This window comes from Hetaerina americana, unplaced genomic scaffold, assembly GCF_022747635.1.
Source record: "Hetaerina americana unplaced genomic scaffold, ioHetAmer1.1.p SCAF_32, whole genome shotgun sequence".
In the NCBI taxonomy this organism is placed as follows: domain Eukaryota; kingdom Metazoa; phylum Arthropoda; class Insecta; order Odonata; family Calopterygidae; genus Hetaerina; species Hetaerina americana.
In genome coordinates, this window is record NW_027286897.1 from 1,466,375 (window position 1) to 1,486,803 (window position 20,429).

At 34.5% G+C, this 20,429-nt stretch overlaps 3 protein-coding genes across 5 annotated transcripts; 1 reads left to right on the plus strand and 2 right to left on the minus strand.

Moving 5' to 3' along the window:
• Window positions 1–1,213: 1,213 nt before the first annotated feature.
• On the minus strand, window positions 1,214–7,831 carry LOC139691289 (histone deacetylase 8-like). Its single transcript, XM_071589049.1, has 9 exons — window positions 7,719–7,831; window positions 7,327–7,636; window positions 7,062–7,251; window positions 5,341–5,482; window positions 5,151–5,257; window positions 2,886–3,078; window positions 2,637–2,809; window positions 1,422–1,516; window positions 1,214–1,342 (listed from the first exon to the last, which is right to left on the minus strand). The coding sequence occupies exons 2-9, from the start codon at window positions 7,402–7,404 to the stop codon at window positions 1,214–1,216; spliced, it is 1,107 nt and encodes a 368-aa protein (XP_071445150.1). The 5' UTR covers window positions 7,405–7,636; window positions 7,719–7,831.
• Window positions 7,832–7,909: 78 nt separating this feature from the next.
• Window positions 7,910–18,132, plus strand: LOC139691319 (protein FAM177A1). 3 transcript variants are annotated; one of them, XR_011701584.1, is made up of 6 exons: window positions 7,910–8,086; window positions 8,169–8,309; window positions 8,392–8,556; window positions 8,632–8,780; window positions 13,562–13,933; window positions 18,047–18,132. XR_011701584.1 is itself a non-coding variant. In XM_071589084.1 (6 exons), the coding sequence occupies exons 1-6, from the start codon at window positions 8,009–8,011 to the stop codon at window positions 14,131–14,133; spliced, it is 594 nt and encodes a 197-aa protein (XP_071445185.1). In that variant the 5' UTR covers window positions 7,910–8,008; the 3' UTR covers window positions 14,134–14,264. The 3 variants fall into 3 exon arrangements, 2 of the variants coding, with proteins under 2 accessions (XP_071445185.1, XP_071445186.1); XM_071589084.1 differs by lacking the exon at window positions 18,047–18,132 and adding an exon at window positions 14,110–14,264 and having other exon boundaries at window positions 13,897–13,933; XM_071589085.1 differs by lacking the exon at window positions 18,047–18,132 and having other exon boundaries at window positions 13,562–14,264.
• LOC139691318 (uncharacterized) lies at window positions 15,917–19,123 on the minus strand. Its single transcript, XM_071589082.1, has 7 exons — window positions 18,821–19,123; window positions 18,596–18,723; window positions 18,242–18,383; window positions 18,055–18,176; window positions 16,510–16,608; window positions 16,218–16,424; window positions 15,917–16,076 (listed from the first exon to the last, which is right to left on the minus strand). Exons 1-7 carry the CDS (start codon window positions 18,939–18,941, stop codon window positions 15,951–15,953), a joined length of 945 nt encoding a protein of 314 aa, XP_071445183.1. The 5' UTR covers window positions 18,942–19,123; the 3' UTR covers window positions 15,917–15,950.
• Window positions 19,124–20,429: the final 1,306 nt, after the last annotated feature.

Below are 20,429 nucleotides of genomic sequence, written 5' to 3' on the forward strand. Positions count from 1 at the left end.
TCTTTATTATTTCTTTTGGGGTGGAGAGCACTTCAAGTGAGTATGGTGTCTGTCAGAATGTTGTGGACCTCCTGGTACCTTTAATTAAGATAAGCTTACGCTGATATTAGGTTTCTCTCCACCCTTCTCCCATTTCATGAAGATCCTACCTCTTCCAAATAACCTCCCTATTCCTAATGGCACAAGAGGCTTCAGTTGTGGGTCAGCTCCGCTAATAACGACTACTTGATTGGGGTGTTAAAAATTTTAATTAACATGGAGGATACAGATTAGTGAAATGAATGTTGGAGAGTAAGTTTAAATTGAAATGTATTTTTATGCTTAAGTACAACTATGAGAATTATTAGCAATCGCATACCCTACATCAAAGCTGTTCTGCTTCTTCCCGATTTAATTACCTGGCTAAGCAAGGGACCACATAAGTTTTTGTTTTAACGATAAGTAGGAGATCAAAAAATTTTATTAGCCAATTTATGTGTTATCAGGCATATTTCGAAGAGTTTAAGAAGATAAATGAATGAGAAACAATAGACAGGTGGACAAGAATACAAAGCAGAAGTAAAAGCAAGGGCAAACAACCTAGGAAACAATTGAATTAGAGATAGTGCTGCTGGAGAAGTGGAATAAAAGTAGTTACGGAATTTTATTTTGAGGAGCAAACAAAAAATTCATGGATTTGCAAACTGTTGTCTTGAATCATGAGGAATGTAGAAATTTTAGTTCCAATATAGTTTCATATGCATTCGAATTTTATCCCAAACATTAATGCATCAATTCATGTAGTCCTCTTTGCAAAAAACACCAATTGCCAAATGAATATTCTCTATTGCATTTTCTTTCTCTGGATGCATCTATTTTGATAACCTCTTGAAAAGATTTAAAAAAGTAACTGTAATCCTTAAAAGTTGATCCTTAAATATTTATTAACGTTCACACTAAAAAATTACAAAGAATATTATGCAAATTAGGTAAAATTTATAAAATGGTACTTCATATGCCTTATATCACTGTTATCATTCATGTTCATTAATTAATTCCCAACATAGGATTCTCTGCGGGGTACCTACCTACATTCAACATTTGTAAAATTTAATATTTTTGGTTAAAATGTTTAAATACTTGAGAAATTGGTTCAGGTAAAATAAAAATTTTTCCTCAACAAGAATAAATTTTACTTTATAAAAGTTTACAAGAGTAAATTTCAAATACAATATCATAATATTTGGCTTAAATTAGTAGAAATCATGTCAACAATCTTCTTTAAGTCAGAGGGTATATTGTTATTTTTTCGTAGACCAACTGATATTTCTATGTCAAAATCAGGTCCATATCTGAGGAAATACTGTAAGGAAGAATTGTTCCGTAATGCACAAAATTCCACTCAAAGAGTTACTTTAAAGTACACAAAAGTTTTCACCTACCGGGTGATCAGGAATATCAGAAGATAAATTCTGTCCTACCATGAGTGATGTTAAAAAGGTCCAACATTTAGCAGTATTTGTTATATTGTATCCCCCTAGAAATAAAAAAGGTGATACCATGAATAAAACTCAATGGTATAAATGGTAACTTTCACTACCAAATGATCCCTGTCATATATTATCAATTTCTTTGGATACTTCAAAAGGTGAATACACATTTAGAATTACATCCTTGGTGTTCTTGGCAATAATGGATTTCTTATTTCAGGAAATTACATTTACTGACCACGTTGAATGAGGCATATACATGCATTTATTCCCATCGGATATTAGTTACCAACACATTAATGTCTGAAATTTGTCTTTTGTTTGTGATGATAGCAAGCCATCAGGAGGGTCATCACTTGTGAAGTTCCTTATCCAAACCTTTGACTGGATCTCCATATTGTGACCAGCTACAAAATATTGGGAGGGCCTCCAAGCAAACCATATGCAATATGTTCAACTTTTACAAACTAAAGACGGCAACAAAATGTCATCTTATCAAATTTTGGGTCTCGTGAGGATTATGGGCGTTTTTTTGAGCGATAGAATACAGTAAAAAATAAGGTTGATAATGAGATTTTAAAAGATGAAGGTCAAGTCCACATGGGTGCTCTACTTTGGCATGGAGCTGGTTGCAGATGGGGTAAGGAAGTGTGATAAGTTTCAATGAGGAGATTCACAAGCGAGGACCTACCTTATGACTTGCTGCCTGAGATCTCAGTAAACCTCTTTAATTGCAAAAGCCATGCATGGGAGTTACAATGTACGTAGGAACCAAAAAGTAAGATAAGGGTATTCTGACTTAATTATTACTCCAAAATTCAAGTAATATTAAAAAAGTTCCAATCCATTGGAGCGCCAAGGAATAAAAAATAGTTGTTTCAAAAAGAAATATTTTTAGTTGTAATATTGTTACATTGGCTTTGCCTAATGAAATAATTTTTATCTGCATAAATCTGAAATGAGTCCACAATGCAGGCTTTAGATCAACAACACTAATGGCTCAAAGATGGAAGAGAAAGTTTATCATGCAAGTCATTTAAAAGCTCAAATATCATTGCATGGTGGCATCATTAATTATGGTTAAAAATATACATAATATTTATTTTATAGCACAAATTCTGGTTAGAATATATAGCTATGGCACATAATAATTACAAAAGTAATTACCTCCACCAAGAAATAAAGTTGGCTGCTGCCAGCTCAGCACCTTCTGTACACACACTCCCAGTGAATGAGGTGTTAAATTGAAGGTTCCAACTGGATCTCCAGTGAGACAGTCTGCACCACATTGCACAACAATTGCATCACTTCGAAATACAGTTTTAACCAAATCCATGACCCTGCAAGAAATGACATAATTTTTCAAAGATGCATGAAGCTTTTAAATTCATTTGACAAACATTGCAATTTACATACCCTGTGAACAGCCAGGAGTATTGCTCATCAGTCACACCATCCTTCAGGGGAACATTTACAGAATAATATTTTCCAGCACCAAAACCTACCTCATTTATTGCTCCTGAGCATGGGAAAAATCCCAAGTCATAATTGTGAAAAGATACTGTCATCACTTTTGGAGAAAAAGAAAATGCATTTTCTACCCCATCTCCTGTCAAGTGGAATATTAGGAACAACATGAATTTGATATCAAGTGAAGAAAATATATGATTCGAATAAAAATAACACATGCAACATCAAGTTGATGTTTGGGAGCTAGGATAGGCTAGTAGCACATTGCTTCCCATAGTGGGGTGAAAAAAATGTTTTCAAATACTACCATTATTTTCTAAATCATATCTGATTCACTGCATAGAGTGAAGCATAGAATTATGTTAAAAAAATCCTCCCAAATGATATGTGCCAAACAAATCTGTACTAATGAAGGGTTAAGTATGTGTAAGGGCTTATTTGATCTTCAAATCAAGTTGGAATTTCAAAAGCTGATGTTTTATGCTAAAATTTAACTCCATTGTTAAAAAATATCACTATGCTAAAGGGCTGTCATCCAAACATGAGAACTTCGTTTTGTTCAATAGAAATGAATCATTAAAGCCGCTGTTGTGTGCCCTCATCAGAACTATCTCCTTCACATTGTAGTGATTTGTCATGTCTGTATTTTATCATTTTCTCTTTCTTGATTCTGCCTCACCTGCTCAAAATTTTCACCTGGATGGGTTTTATGTAGATGCAGACCTGAGCACAGTATAATTCCTACGAAAATGTCTCTTGTCATTTTGTAGGTATTGAGTTTTGCAACAAAGACAGTTTTCAAGTATAAAAATTCTTTTTTCAAAGTTTTGTGCAACCATTTTGAACGCTATATTTCCTTGATGTACAACAACAGTACCTATTAGATTCACATGCAAAAGTATTTCAGTATTTTTTCCAATAGCATAGACATTAATGGGTATATGAATCAATATCAATCCAAATGTAGTCTAAATGAATGTTAACCATGCTAGGACACCTTTCTGAATTTTATTGCTAGTATTCAAAATGATTGCAAATATATAGAGGTAATTTTAATACACAGTTTAACAATGTGTTTTTCTTTTTTTAACCTCTAAAAACAATAGTAGTGATTTCAATGATGCATATTATGGAAAGTCCAGCTAAATGCCTGAGAAAGGCTAGCGAAGGAAAAAAACTTTTTTAAGACCAAAATTTACTTTCATCAATGAATTTCTGAGCCTTTCCCATTTCTCCTACCTTCTTCCTTCAATCCTCCCTTTCCTCTTTTCCCTAAGGGAGTTTCTATGTCCGTTATTCACCTGATGATGATACTAAAGCAATGAGTTCTGGGTCAGAAAAACATCTTGGAGTATTTTAAAATCAGTGGTCTGAAACCTCTATTGCAGTGCAACATTTTTGACAAGAAGTAATACTTCCTTTAAAGGTATTACGTGAACAGGTTTAAGCGGTACTTCAAGGTGTACTTAAATTATGCACAATTCTTGGTACCAGCATGTTATAAAGGTAAAAATGAAGGGCTTATCAAATTACCTAGGCTTGCTTGATCAAATATCAGAGAAATAAATATGCATGTAAATACCTACTTGATACTTCTTTTGCCACAAAATGTACTTAAGACGACCTTATCATGAATTAACACCACCCTGCTGAGGAAGATGAAACTCCATTTTTTTGGGACAATCATTGCCTCTCAAAAAGTGCCCTATTCAGTGACTCCTTAAGCATAATTTTCTCCAAAAAGCTCACTGTAATTTGTCACATAACCTAATAATTTTTCCTTCATTTCCACTGCATTAGTTAAAATAAATTAATCGCTACTTTTATTAAAACAAAATTTCTGGTTAAAATTTCACAGCATGTTTTCCAGCATGAATGTCTTCCAGAATGTGAGACTAAAGCAAATAAGCCAATATTCCTTAATGTATCTAACATAAATGAACTACAGCTTTATACTAACACTTAAAATGTTGAGAGGTCAGTAAAACCATGTCAAATTTTTTTGACCTAGATGATGTCAGGAAGTGAAGCAAAGATAATGAACAGAGTTACTAAATATCGAAGGCATTAAAAGTGTGATATAACACACCTGTGGGTAGATAAAATTGCAAAACAATGTACTACTGCGCACATTGAGATATAAAGTATCAACAACATTGAAATTTTATGAAATGCTACAAAAGTAGGCAGTTAAAAAGCAAAAACATTTACCATGGTGGGCGTCGAGATCTATGTACAACACACGGTCAAACCTTTCCCTCAACTTGTGAATGGCAATAACTATATCATTAACATAGCAGAATCCTTTTGCTTCATCCCTGAAAGATAACAACAACCACCTTCACTCAGAATAATCTTACAGACACACCATTAAGGCATTCTTAAAATCAGCTGAACATACCTTTGGGCATGGTGCCAACCACCACACCAGTTAATAGCCACTTGAGCATCTCCATCAACTAATACCTTTGCGGCAGTTAGTGATCCACCAGCTACCAATGAAGCAAACTCATAAATATTCTTAAAGAGTGGACAGTCATATCCTGAAAAGATAGGAAACCTACATATGAATGTCTCCATACCCATCCCAAAGATGAGTCGGGTGCATTGAGCAAACATGTATAATTTTTTGAAAATATTGAGACTTTGATTTAGCATGTAAGTTATACTAAATACTCTATATTATTTCTTGCAATGAGTTGGAAAATACTATGCAGGCAAAGTTATACATTCTCATTCACACGGTGGCTTGGCTCATGATATGGTGCAGCTTTATTCTATTAGTGCTAACAATATTATGATTGTTTTAAATGGTAAAGAAAAATTAACAATGATTGAGGGTACAAAGTGCATTTGGTTTTCCACTTTGAATACTGAAAACATATCAAAGAAATTCACCATTAAATTATGGCAGTTTACGGTGATAAGTTATTGATGAGCTATCACCAAGGCATTAGTTTTGGTAGTTTAATGTTGGGAGGAAAAATGTGAACTATCCACTCACTGCTCATCCCACATCACAGAAGACCTCGATGCATAGGTCAGTGAATGCATCAGACACGATCATCTAATTAAACTCTTTAACTCCATTAACACAAGTGCCCTGATTGAAGTTCCATGCAGTTTTTACAAAACATCTTGACTGCAGGAAAATTTGCACGAGATGGGTACCGTGATCGCTTACAGATAACCACAAAAGAGACAGAAAAAATGTTATGCAATGGATTTCAGGACCAAATTGTGACAAGCTAAAGAATAGATGAAGGGGTGGGACAGGTCATGACACACCTGATATCAAATGCTAACTTTGCTACAGAGGTGATATTATCTGGGATGGATATGGAGTTCCAGACTCTTGGAGGGAGTGTTTTGATGATTTGTGCAATAATGGTGAGGAGTATGTATATGAGCTGAATTTGTATGCTGAATTTGTATCCATTATTTCATCTTGTTCTTTTACAGTGGTAAAATATAAGATATGTCATACAAAAAAAAATGTACACATATATTTTGTGAAATAGTTATAATCAAATTACTGCTACCACTCCCGTGCATCTACATTATGTTTTTAATTCTATATACACAAAATAACAATGGCAACTAAAACTTAACTCTGCTTATCATCACCATTACACCACAGGAAGGAATGACATCCATTATGGGAATATAACTAAAGCACTGAAATTAGGACCCAATGAAATGGGCATCAGATTATATAACAAACTACCCAAAAGTATCAAGGATACCAAGGGAGCTACTGCATTCAGGCATGAATTAAAAATAAATCTACAGCGTAATATGCTGTACTCGGTTGACGAATATTCAATAAGCAATTACAGTTACTGAATGCTGATCATAACAAAAGTTGAGTCAATTTGCCTGTATTTAGTGGCATGTTTTATAACTAATTCCACCGTAAAATGCATCTGGGTATTCGATTTCATGGATTGTTTAAAACAAAGGTTTATCGGAATCAAAAATATTATAAAAGCAAGCAAATGAATATGCAACAAATAAGTTTAAAGAAGGCATGAAAAAGTTAACCTGGTGATCGAAGTTATCGATGAAGAAGCACCATTCAAATACCAACATTTTGAACCAATGATATGATTTTATAATTACCCAAGCCGTATTCAAGTTGATCATCTTCACGTTGTTCGAAATCTGACCACTCATTTGCCTCAAATAAGAAATCGACATAACTTTGCGAATGGAATGAGACTAGATCATCTCGTGAAGCAGGAATTACAGGAAAAATTTTCATGAATTTAAACAGTCCATACGCTTCCACGAGGCGATGAACTAGTTTCCCCTAACAGTAATAAGAAATCAGTTAGTTAAAATACCAGATAACTGATAGAAAATGACAAGTGCACTTTAGTTTTACCCTGTCTTTCACATTGGGAATGTTACTGCATATAGCGGTTAAGCTATCATCTTCAATATATGCTACATGTGATAGCATCTCTTCTTTATTTTTCAACCTTTTGCACCAGCGTTTTCTTGAAATAACTTAAGATGACAAAATTGTTGAATGTTTCCAAAGGAACAACTTTTCGCGCTCTTATGGCATCTTTATATATAACGACTATCTTTTGTTATAGAAGTCAGGCAACTAAGGCATTCCATCCGATCTTTTGGCATTTTTGTGACGGAAATGTTGTTTGCTACTGGCGCTACTAGTAATTCATTGAACCCTACAAATAATATTTAGGTGAGATCAAATGCGTTTGGTTAAAATTGATAAAATATCTCCCAAATTAAGGAAAAAAAGACTACCTTCGGCAATTATCTATTCTTTCATGTTAATTCGCTCTTCGAACTGTGTATTAAATACCACTAAGTGCTCGAAGATTCTTCCATTGCAGCTACGCCGGTATCATACGTATCGGTGCAAATGGAATTTAGAAAATGTGTGTATCTATGTATCATATAATAGTCAAATGAAAAGCGTAATGCGGCTGTTTGTCATTGTGAATTGTTGTCGACTTTCATCATCTAGAGTGGGCGTGGTTGTTATAAATTTCCTTGAAAGCAAAGGGTTATTGTTTGACCTTAAATATTGTAAAATGAGTTCTTTGGTGCCTGGAAATCTTCCACAATTCTCAAACATTTCCGAACAGGATAATAAAAGTATCCCGATTCCTGTACGCCTCCAAAATGAGAAGTAATCTTTTAAGTGGGAAGACCTTTGGAGACAGTTTTTTATACTACCATTAATTTTTGCAGATTAAAAGCGTTTCAAATGGCAAAGGTGACAACGATGCTGGAAAAACCCGTAGAATACTTCACTTTTGTGATGGCACATTGGAAGAGTGTAACGCTGTTTCAGACGAACAAGACGGCAGTAGTGCGCTAACAGTGGATCCTGTGAGTTGAGCATCATTGAGTGTGCTGGTTTATTAGAATTACTATTGCCATGGTCATTAACTAGTTACTTTTTCATTTGTAGTCTACTCTGTCATGGGGTCCTTGGATACTTAGTCAGGCAGCCAATGCAGGTTCGAAGACATTACAAGTGGTCGACTATGTTGGAGAATCCTTGGCTAATTTCTTTGGCATTACAACGCCAAAGTATCAATATGAGATCGATGAATATGAAGTAATGTGTGCTGAGGTAAACAGATTAAAAGGCTAGGTTCTTGAAATGTGATTAATCCCGTCAGTGATCAAACTCCTTCGTTAATTTCAGGAAGAGGAAGAGAAGAAAGTTGAAGACCTCGAAATGGGAGGATGGACAGAAGGTTCATCCAAGACCACTGTGACTGAGTCCAATCCATCTTACAGTACCGAGGTTGCGTATGACGGACCCATTAAGCTACAACCTAATACTGTGAAGAGGTATAACTTACTCTTAGCCTTTGGTAGCACATAGGACTATCTAAGCTTAAAGCTAATCCATAAAAATATTTTTTATGGGAAAACATGGCTCCAAAATGAATTATACCCCGACGAATTATGTAATGAAAAGATCTGATAACTTTTAAAATTAATATTTTTGACATGTAGTCTCACCTAACTTAACCATTCCATTTTCCGGCGAAGAGAGAGAACAAATGGAACGTAAACATTAATCACATATACACTTTCCACTCTTTTATGCAACACCTGTAGTTTCAGAATTTCAATGTAGCCATTACGTTTTGTATTTTGCGCATCCCCATCTTTCATCTTTGGAATTCTTGAGTTCTACATTTGGCTTTGTTTGCATCTCATTTATTACCAAATTCTTGATATTTAAGTATAGACGCTTTCATGATACTAACCAGCCACATCCTTCACTCTCCTAGCTATTATCTAGTAAATTTTGCTTATAGATGCGTTACCTTTTTCCGTACTTTAAAATTTATCTCCGGCTTTTCTGCCATTGCCTCCAATATATAGTCTGTTTAACCTGATCAATGATATACTAAAGTACCAATTAGGTTTTTCTTCAGTGCCCTAATACTACACCTGCCAAATAACATCACATATATTGTGGCAATCTCATAGAAGATGTCTTATCCAAAATTACTTTACCTGGTGACAAATTGCATTATATAGCAATTCAATACTACAAGCATGATGACATTTAAGACCACTCATGAATCAGCTTTTTGTCAAACCTGAGCATATTATGCCTCTTTACCATTTCCTCACCACTGCAATACAGACTACAATTTTTTCTCTACTTCGGACTTCACATTGTGGAAAATTTGAATATCCATTGGAGGAGTGCAGGACAATGTATCGGTCGATGGACTTGAGCCTTGAAATGGTTGAAGGGAGAAAAATGAAGCATAAACATTAATCACACTTATAGTTATCCACTCTCTTGTATGAGGGTAAAAAAGAAACTTTACCCTTCCACACTCTCTTGTACTTGCCCTGTAGTTTCAGAATTTCAATGTAGCCATTTCGTGTTGCATTTTGGTCATACCCCATGTTTCATCTTTGGAATTCTTGAGATCTACTTATGGCTTTAGCTTTCAGATAACACATAGATAACTGTACTAGCAAGGGAATTGATTATTGCTTCTGGTAGGGTTACCCATGTCAAGTAGGTCGCAGGGTTGGAGATAACTCTTGGAGAGACAGAGGGAAATATTGAGGTTTTATAGTTATTGGGAGTCGAGTATACTGAAGAAGTCACTGTTCTGCCTCCTCTTCATCTATGTGGTTGGGGAAATTTAAATCCTCTTGAATAATTATACCCATTTTTTGGGCTTTAACTTAGTTTAAGATCTGAGAGGGTCTGGGTTCGAATCTTGGGAACAAATATTTTTCAGTGGTATCCTGATCCCTACTTGAGGTGCTTTGCGGGGAGCACTTAGAGTGAGCACTCCGTCCATCGGATGGGATGTTAAACTGCAGACCCTGTGGCACCTTTCGACAAGAGTAAGCTAATGCTGGTGCCAGGTTTCTCTCCGCCCTTTCTTTCCCATTTATTCCTAATGGTGCAAATGACCTTAGCTGTCAGTCGCCTCCCCTAAAACTACTACTACTTACCGGTAGTTTAAGATAATATTTTTGTGACGATTTAAGGAAAATTATTAAATTTAAAATAATATGAACATTGTGCTTCAGTTATCCTCACTTCTGGCATATTGGCTATCAATAAATGTCTTCTTCACACAGGAAAGTGTAGTACAATGCAATTTTGCCTTTCAAGGGAAAATTGGGTGGTGTTAGAATATTAGAAATATCTCTGGTCTTATTATTAACTTTCTTTAGATTTATGAAATTGTGAACATTGAAATCAATGTTGCTTGTCTGCATTACTTAATCATAATTTTTATAGATTTTAAGATTGCCAATTTTCTATACTGTGGCAGGTGGTTTGAAAGTGTTGGTTTTGGCTGCATTCGATGTGTAATTTGCAAAATGCTGCATTGCTAAACTGTAGCGTTGACTAATTTTTCATTTTTTAAATGTAAAATATCATTCTTTCTTGGGAATTTGATAGGATCATGATTGATGTTGTGAAGTTATCAGTGGCATTTACATTTCATGTTTAAATAATTCATTTATTTGTCAAGTTGTATTTTTAACAGCTATTTACTAATTTACAAATGGTATAGATTTCATTTAAGTCAACTCTTACCTTAATTGTGGTAAAATTCTTAATTCAATTTCTGTGACAGAAAATTGAAATACCTAATGCTGATGAAATTTATTTTAAAGTTCATATGCACAATATCTTGTAAATCTTGAAAACTGCCTCAAGTTCTGAAAATTAGCTTCAAATACTCTCTTTGCACAAAAATAAAACCAGTAGAGTTGAAGTGGTTAACATGGTATAAAAACGCTGTGTTATTGGCAAATTTTAAAAACTTTTTGAAATATATAAAAATATTCTAAATTCACTAGGATAAGTTTTGGTTTTGAATATCCTGACCCATTTGCATGTGAAATTCATGCATCAGGTAGGAGGTCCAGTTCTTTCCCTGGCCACCTGTGGTTTACTAGGAAGATTAGGTACCCACAAATTCATATGGCTAGAGTAAAGCTGAAGGGCACCTGCCCTGCTGCTCAGCCACGATTTGATTCCCAGTAATGCCTTTGGGCATTACCAGGAATCAAATTGTGGCTGTCCATTCAGCAGTTCAGTGCTTGACCCACTGGACAACCATGCCTCCTTTTACATGAAATCATATTAAAATATGACCTAGGTGAAGAGAAAATATATCACTAAAGGTTTGTCTAGTATTATTTACAAAGGGTACTCTAATGCTTTTCTTGTGCTTATATTTTTCCCCTAATCACGTGGTACTCGAACAGTCTTAATTGAGTAATAAAAGCTTTATCTTCTATGATTGTCTTTTATATCAGCTTTTACATCGGCCAAATGTAATCTAAAAATGTAGTTTTACTTTTGTATATGTTGCACTATTAGGATAAGCAATTATTAAGAACCATTTAAACTTCAGATCTTTATGCTCAAGTTCACTACAATCTTATTTAGGGTGTAAGTAAAATTGTTATTTTATTTGCATTTATAAACTCTGTGGATCACAACCTCAATGTAGTGGAAGGGCTTGTTTTTCTGATTACCACTAGAGCTGTGCTGGTGGGAGTGATGATAATAGATTCTGGTAGGGTTACCCATGTCAGACAGGTCAAAGGGTTTGAGACAGATGGAGGGTAATCTACCCAGCATCTGTTACTCAGAGAAGTGGCTGCAAAGGCATCTGACCCCAATGCAGTGGTAATCTGAGTGATGCTGTGACATTAAATGTAGTCTTTATTGTATTTACTGGAAGTATTATTTTTCAATATATTTTATTTTGTATTTACCTGTAACTAAAAATTTCTAGACTCTTTGCTGTCATGATTTTTGACTTAATTATACATGTAGATGATGAGCAGTTAGATGTTAGAAGGGACTCTTTAGTCTCAATCTTACCCCGATAAATACATATTATTATTATTAAAATCAATATTGAGGAAAGCAATGGGAAGCCATCTCAATTAACTATCCCAAGAAACAATGATGGAAAGAGATCTGAGTATTAGTCCTGGCAAATACAGAATTGGTGGTGGTGGAGGAACAACTTCAAAAGACTAACGGGGCATTTACTTGCATTGTACTCTTCTTCTAATCCATTGCTGTCATTATATTTTTCTGATCTCTTAATTCTTGAAAGAAAAACTCCTGAAGTGGGCCCCACACACCAGACAAAAGAGGGGATAATGCATTCCAATAATACTGAATTTATATCATGCAAAGCAGCAAGGGTAACAACCATAGGAGGGGTGACTATAATCCTCTGCATGAAAATATGCACTTTTTTACTTTTAATGTATCAAAATGAGATTTAATTACTCAGCATCTTACATAATTGTCAGCATCACTCTCCCTTCTGCTATGCTGTTGTGTAAATCTCAAAATTTTTGATTTAATCTCGATATTTTGGTGATATTGTTCTTTGGATTCATGTGTCACTTTAATCCCATGCATATATTGAGCACCTTGTGAAAAACTATAGGAAAAGGGGCACCATTAACTCTCATGGAGTCACTTACAAGTAGTCACAAAAATGTAAGAATGTTATAGGGCAAAAATCAGTGCACTTAGACTGGGATTCAAATGCACAGCCCCCGAGATTCAGCCAAATGCATCAGCCAGTTTAGCTACTGAGGTATCCTCTCATGCTGTGAATTTCCAAAGACATTAAGAGAACAAGGATTCCCCAATGCATTACCATACACACTTTGTCCCAAAATAATCTTTTTCGTGTCTCTTTTGATAAAATGAGCCAGGGTTTTAAATCCCAGTCTGTGCAAATAATTTTTGCACTCTGAAATTTTTACATAAAAGATGATGCACTTACCACATAGTAAAGGCAAAAATTATTTTGGAAAATTATGAATCATGATCATTTAGCAGTCATGTCATCTAAATTCATGCTGGCTAGTTGCTTATTTGCAGCTCTTCAATGAAAGCTTACTTCATGTTACAAAAATTACTTTCTCACCATTTTGGAACACAAAATTGCTGCTAACTTTTATTTCACAGAGCAAGCAGATGGTGGAAGCAATCCAGCTTTTAGATATAGTAATATTGATTTTGACAGGAGATTATAATGCCTGTAATACCTTATTTAATGTATTAATTCCATGATTTTGCTTCTTGCTTTCAGTTGATTTTTGGCCAGTAAAGGACACGGATAATATGCTCATCATATTGACCAATCTGAAGGCTTGACTACTCAGGGGAAATTGGAGTAACCTGTCATATCACTTAATATTCTGTATAAAAAGTTAAATTAATTTATTTATATATTTTTATCAAATGTCTTAAAGTTGAGGCTCAAGTGAATTTTGTACAATATAATTTTTGTCTTTTAGTGGAATCAGCTTTATACAATAGTTTCTGTAAAGCAACTTCTATTGAACATAATGTTTTCCCACTTTGCTGAATGGTAATCAGCATGATATTGACTTGTGGTTTTTTTTTACCATTTCACGCAACAAGGATCTTCAACTATTTGGCTCCCTCAATGCATACTAAGGTAACCTATCTTTAACTTGGTGGCATATATGTAAATTTTCCATTGGAATTGTAAAAATAAAACTATTAAACAGCTGCTAGTGGCATGGTTTCAAAATTGAACCAACTTGTATATTGTGTATGTAGAAATGTTTTTGTAGTTTCCTAATGCAGTATTTGATAATTGCCTTCCTTTAGACTTGGGCAAGGATTTCAGCCTGATAAACCCTATGGTGCTTGTTCACTTCGTCTGGAAGTTAGGTTTATGGAAGGAAAAATGAAGCCTGCTAAATGGCAATAAATGATATCTATGTATCTACTCCCTATTATTATTAAATATTAAATGCAGCTTATTTTCATTGACTTTCATTATTACTCAGGAATACATGGTAAGCACCATGATTGCTTATTACGTATGCCATCATCATAGGCCTAATGAATCCCCCTGGGTCCCAGATCATCAGAAAGGTTGACCATGAATCCAGTTTCTCCTGGATTTTATTTGTAAAGTGATAGGAAAAGCATAAATTCAAATTGAGGAATCCTGTAGAAATTTTAATATGCATGGCAAGTTAACACTATACCATTGTCATATTCACAACTTTGCTTCATTGTCCTTTATAAATCCACGCCAACCATGTACAATCAAAAGACATCACAGCATGTCGCATGTTACACTATACAAAACATCTGAAAATTGAATTCAAAACTATCAGTTGGAGTACTGAACATTTGGACTGGAAGTACTTTTCCAGTCCAAAGGTTCAGGTATGTTAGCACTGATGTTTTGCAAACTCTTGACCTGATTAACCAAGAAATCATTAACAAACAATTTGAAACTTCAATTCTGACATCCCAAACCACTCATTCCCTGTTATTACTAGTATGTGCTAAAATACTCTGTACAAAATGGTTTAGCTCATGACATGTAGCATGGAATAGGGAATGCAGGAAGAGGATACTAATGTTTTGGCACTTCCTGATAAACTGAAAAATTTTGTCAAGTAGATAGGGAAGTAGTAGCAAGGCATAGTAGTGGGCCATATGTGTAATCAATGAGCAATATCAAAGAGAGAGAGAGAGAGATTCTCCTATAAGAGAAAGCATTAGATAATATGCAAATTGTACATCTTTTAAAATGTTTGCTCTTCTGGATGTGCTAGAGTAGAAACCACTTGACCAAATATTAAAACAAAATGCAGATTCAGTCTATCTCAGATAGTGCATTTTCGTGGTATATTTATCAATTTCTCATGAAATTTTAACTCCAAACAACAGCTGATGCAGAAACACTGATGGCTCATAAGAATATTGTCTTATTTGTGATAATACAGAACAAATTTTTTGGCCAAATTCCCCCATTGAGATTTTCTGTGTAGACATCAGTGAGGATGTACATTAATAAAAAAATATTTCTTTATAATATTGCTCATGTCAAATGGTTAAAAAATTAGGTTAGTTCATTGGTTAACTTACTGTGTTTAAATATCTATGTATGAGAACATTCCTACCTATATACCTGAAGATATTATAAAAATTTCAACATGAAATTTTCTTTGTAAGAAATGTCAGGGACAACATCCGGCATTGAATGTTGAGTGATTTCCACAGTCTTGAGGAGGACTATTGCCTTTTGATTAAATTTGATAGCCCTTTTTAACTTACCACAAAAAGCATTTTGGGGATTTAAAACTACATGCTTTGCTGTCGGTTCTTATATCACAGAATAAATCTTCCAAGAGACAGTCTCTCAAGAATGAACTATATCATTCCACCCATTAGTTATGCATTGGGTGATGCATTTTCTCTTAGCTACTACTTAATATATGGGTGCCCTGTTGGTGGTAACAACTTATCTTCTATCTAATTTTAAAGATTCTAAGTATTTTGCCATAAAAAAAAAGCATTTAATGTCACCCAAGATTGTAATACGTCTAAGTTACTGGACTTTTTTAATGTGAAGTTGGGATAGGTAGAATAAAGCACACACCGTGAGACAAGAACATTAATATTGGAAAACATGTTTAATGAGAAATATCTCACATTACTTGATATAATTGTACATTTTCAATTTCTGTTTGCATGTTTTCTATCCCGAGGGCATCTGGATTGCAAGGTGGTAACTCTTTAACCCATTGACCCAATTCTGATAATCCAGCTTCATCCTTATAGAGTCATGCAAGGAAGGATTTGTAAAACGTTATGAACATCCAACAAAAAAACTCCAGATACCTATTGTTAAAATATAACTAGAATTCAAAGAAATAGAATGAAGAAAGAACATTTCACATCCTCGTGCTACTTGCCTTCAAATTCAGGAGAGAGACATGTAAAGCAGGTGATGTTACAAGAAGGGCACTACGCTTTATGTGACACTTCAGAAAATTCCACATTAGTGTTTGAGTTTCTTGTGGCACAAAAAACTCAAAAACATTGTTGAGGATAATGACATCAGCAGTATTTACAATACCACTGTAATCCAAAAGGTTTCCTTCAATTACTTCAACCCGATCCTTAAAGAGAAGCAAAAATTCATCAGGGATAAATTTACTTATCACAGAAACCCTTGTGCAATTAGAATAAGCAGTGTGCCATTACCTGAAAACTATACTTTTCCACTATTCTTCTCTGCAGCTCACAAAGCTCCTTATTTATTTCAATTCCTACTATTTTTGGAGAACTGGAATATAGATATGCCTATAAAAATAATGACCCTTCATTATAAAATATATCACATTTTGAAAAGGTACCTTCTTGCCTTATAATATATAAAGACTAGTTATGTCTACTAGTCTCATGTTTTCATCATAATGAGAAATCAACCAACTGATCATTCCAATGCCTGAAAAACATACACATTTGGCTGAATAATATTCATTTCGGAATTCATAAATATTTGGGTGGAAGAGAACGAAGCTTCAAACTAATTTGATGAACACATGGAATAATAGGAGAAGTAAATCATTCAATATTTTTTATAAACCCATAAATCTATCAGTATACATTTGGAAATATGCATAATATTACTATACAATTGTTTATTCCCAAAAGAGTGCTAGCCAAGATTAAATGGTTGACACTCTTTCCGCTATCGTTCAAACATGTATATCACACTCCCAAGGGAGCTCGTCAAATATTTCCTGGCATGTTCTCTATGACGCATTCTAATTTTATTTTCTTATAACTTTAGTTAGACCTATAACCTAGTACTGTAAGAACATGGTGAAGCAAAATGGACATCTATGCATAAAATTTCTTTCCCCAAACTAGCTATGAGACACTATTATGGACACCTCCATTAATTTATAGCAAATTTTCTAATTGTAAAAAATGAGACAATGACACATTTATGCATTCCAATTTGTATGTAAATCCAAGTTTTCAAACATTTGGCACATGCTGTCTTTCTTGTAGCAAATTAACATAGTTTAGTTAGTATTTGTACTGGATCTTTCACCCAGATGATCATTTTAGCTTCCCTGATCATAGCTGCGCAACCTTAAACAGTCAGTATTCTAATATCAGTGAGCTTTTCCAACCAAACCATAAATGGGAAGTATTCGACAACCGAATGCCAAGTAAGTACACTGAACTTTTTACTCATAAGCATTACTTTAAGAAAGAGTTACTGGTGAGTAACCTCGACTACACAAGGATGCTGTTATCAATGTGTATCAATCTTTGGAATATTCAATGCAGCGACAGGCTGATTATTTTAGGTTACATAGAAAATAAGCTTATTAATGCCATATCATATACCGCGAGGAAGGGGAGGTAGGTGCTTTTCTCAATTTCCTCCATGGGTCAACTCAACTTCCACTACTGTTATTATGTAAAAAATCGTTTGCTTTGAATAATTTCTTCCATAAAGAGCTTCCTGGGCCACCACTTTCGGAATAAGATTGGTTATCATTGGTAATTAATCAAAAGATTCCATTATGCTAGAAGTGGAAAACTTATGGATTGGTATATGCTATCAATTACTCTTCAAAATAAAAAAAAAGTTTCCATTAATTCTATGACCATTATGAAGCCACATTGGGATTTCAGTTATTTCTACAACCATGGTATTTCATTTCAATTGGGTAGGTATGCAAAGGCGAGAGTTACAAATATCGTTAACTCTACTTTACAGGTACTCACCCCATACAAGATTGCACCTAGACGAGAGCCCACATCGAGAATTACTTTTTCATTTAATGGGCCAAGGAGAGCGGTGAAAATATACAGCAACCTCTCTCTCGACGCCGAATGAGATATGAAAGCTAAAATAAACAAGTTACTAAGAGGCCAACACGAACGTTCTCATTTTTATCAGTCTTTCACTCACTTAAGGGTTTCGTACGTTGCGAACCACAACTTAGACAGTAGTTTCTTGACATTTCTCCATTTTCACATAGTTCATCAATGAGGTCATCATCATACAAGAACCCATCCACATGAACCGTAAATCTTGGATCCAAGAGAGAATTCTGAAAAAAGAAACTGCCTTATAAATGTGTATGGTATTGCATATACTTATTTAACACGCTTATTTTTTTATTTTCGATACATCATTCTAAAAAATATGACACCGTAGGTTATACCTGCGGTGTCACAGCTTAAAAGGATCCATCTAAAATCTACCTATAAATGGTAGATAGAATTAACAGAGAGACTGAGTGTAAAATAAATAAGTCTATACCTCCCCAGTCTTTGGAAAACAAATATTTTCACTTGCAAGTATAGCTTCGGGAGGTATCGCACTTCTTATATCTGAAGCTATGCATTTTAACTTTTCTTCACGAGAATCTTCAGACATTAACATATCACCTGAAAACCAATGTGCCTCATAACTTTGTATTCACAAAAATAAAAGACTTCTAAGAAAGCTGTCTAGGTTATTTATTAACAATTTCCACACCCCCACCTTTCAGCCAATTCGCGTGAATCCAATTTAAGAAATGTATTTTCTCTTGACTTTCAATTTTAGTCATTAATTGGAAAAAAGATTCTTGAGCTTGTGACAAACTTAAGCATTTTAAATCCATGGCCTTCACAATTATACGACGGAAATTGTGAGGTTTAATTGGATTCTGCCAATAATATGGACCAAATGTCAAAGGAATATTAATAATTAAATCAATACTTCAAAAGTATTCAATGTTTTCCAATGTGTTCAATGAAGCGGCTTGTTGACATCGCAATGCGATCGTTCTGGTATCGATCCATTGCGTCGATAGGTCCACGAATTTGCGATTGTAACAGAATAAGTTACCTCTGCGAATTGCATTCACAGGCGGTTATATTGAAGCGAGCATTATTTCCTTGGGTAAGAAAGCAACGCAATATGTGTAAAAGACTACTGTTTAGCCTTCCTTTCTTTAAGTACGTATCATGAATTTGTTGTCAATTATTAAATTGGAAAGATAATTATGGCACGGCTAGAACATGACTAAGTATGTCTGTGTACATTCGCATCACTTTTCTCCTTCCACGAAACAGTTGGCCTCAAGTTGATTCAGCATGATCAGACTAAATTGATCTATTTTTTCGGTATTAATTGCCCTAAAAATTTTGTTATTTTCAACATGCTAACTCATCTTGTCGAAGGTTAGACCTAAAAACTTTATTTAAAGGTATCCTAATTACTTGATGTAATTATAATGTTTGTTTTGGATTGCTTTTCTATATTTCAATGTTTTCTTCCTGATATCATCTTATCATGAGACCGAAAATTTATAGTACATTTCTATTACGAATTTGGTTGCGTATAATCAGTTTTCACCAACTGATGACCTTAATCACATCGGTTTAGGTCCTACAGAAGCCTGCACAAGATTATATTCTCTCAAACATTTGGACTCGGACCACTGAACGTCCTATTTTTCAAACCGGCGGCCCTCTCACATTTTTAGTGAGAGTGAACATTGTTCTTATCTAGATTATCACTAAAGTTTCATGCTATTTATGAATAAAGGTAATTAAACTCGCTAATATATCACAAAATTATTAGGCATTTTTTCTTTTTGTTCTAAATGTCTCTGTGTATTTTGATGCTTGAAGGCTTCCTGGATTTATCACTGTATTTGAATGTCCCACTTCCACATTTATAGATATTTTATTATTATTATTACTTTTTATTTGCCCAGAGATCACAATACAAAAATACCAGGTGGGTGGTGTATGTACATGATATAAGGCACGTCAAAAAGGAGCAAAGACACAGGCTCAGTTAAGATACATAAAAGAAATGATGCTCATAGTTACATAAATGTTTGGTACAAACCCATGAACATTAGCTGTAACATGCACATGCAATATCAAATTCAGAAAAATCATTGATCATTAACATGAATCAGACCATGACCATTGCTAGAAACTAAAAGTATGAACTTACTGGTTGGGAATATTGTTGAGATATTCATCAACCGAGGGAAACATATTGCGCTGTAGATATCTTTTTAATTTATGCCTGAATGCAGCAGTTCCTTTTGTATCCTTGATACTTTTGGGTAGTTTGTTATATAATCTGATGC

Coding starts and splice junctions, on each gene's coding strand:
- LOC139691319 (XM_071589084.1), top strand. CDS start 8,009: ATGAGTTCTTTGGTGCCTGGAAATCTTCCACAATTCTCAAACATTTCC. Junction 8,087..8,168: donor ATAAAAGTATCCCGATTCCT/GTACGCCTCCAA, acceptor TAATTTTTGCAG/ATTAAAAGCGTTTCAAATGG. Junction 8,781..13,896: donor CAACCTAATACTGTGAAGAG/GTATAACTTACT, acceptor TCACGCAACAAG/GATCTTCAACTATTTGGCTC.
- LOC139691318 (XM_071589082.1), bottom strand. CDS start 18,941: ATGGATTTAAAATGCTTAAGTTTGTCACAAGCTCAAGAATCTTTTTTC. Junction 18,384..18,595: donor GTTTTCCAAAGACTGGGGAG/GTATAGACTTAT, acceptor TTCTTTTTTCAG/AATTCTCTCTTGGATCCAAG. Junction 16,609..18,054: donor TAGGTGCAATCTTGTATGGG/GTGAGTACCTGT, acceptor TTATTTTTATAG/GCATATCTATATTCCAGTTC.
- LOC139691289 (XM_071589049.1), bottom strand. CDS start 7,404: ATGCTATCACATGTAGCATATATTGAAGATGATAGCTTAACCGCTATA. Junction 5,258..5,340: donor GGTTGGCACCATGCCCAAAG/GTATGTTCAGCT, acceptor GTTATCTTTCAG/GGATGAAGCAAAAGGATTCT. Junction 2,810..2,885: donor TACTCCTGGCTGTTCACAGG/GTATGTAAATTG, acceptor CATTTCTTGCAG/GGTCATGGATTTGGTTAAAA.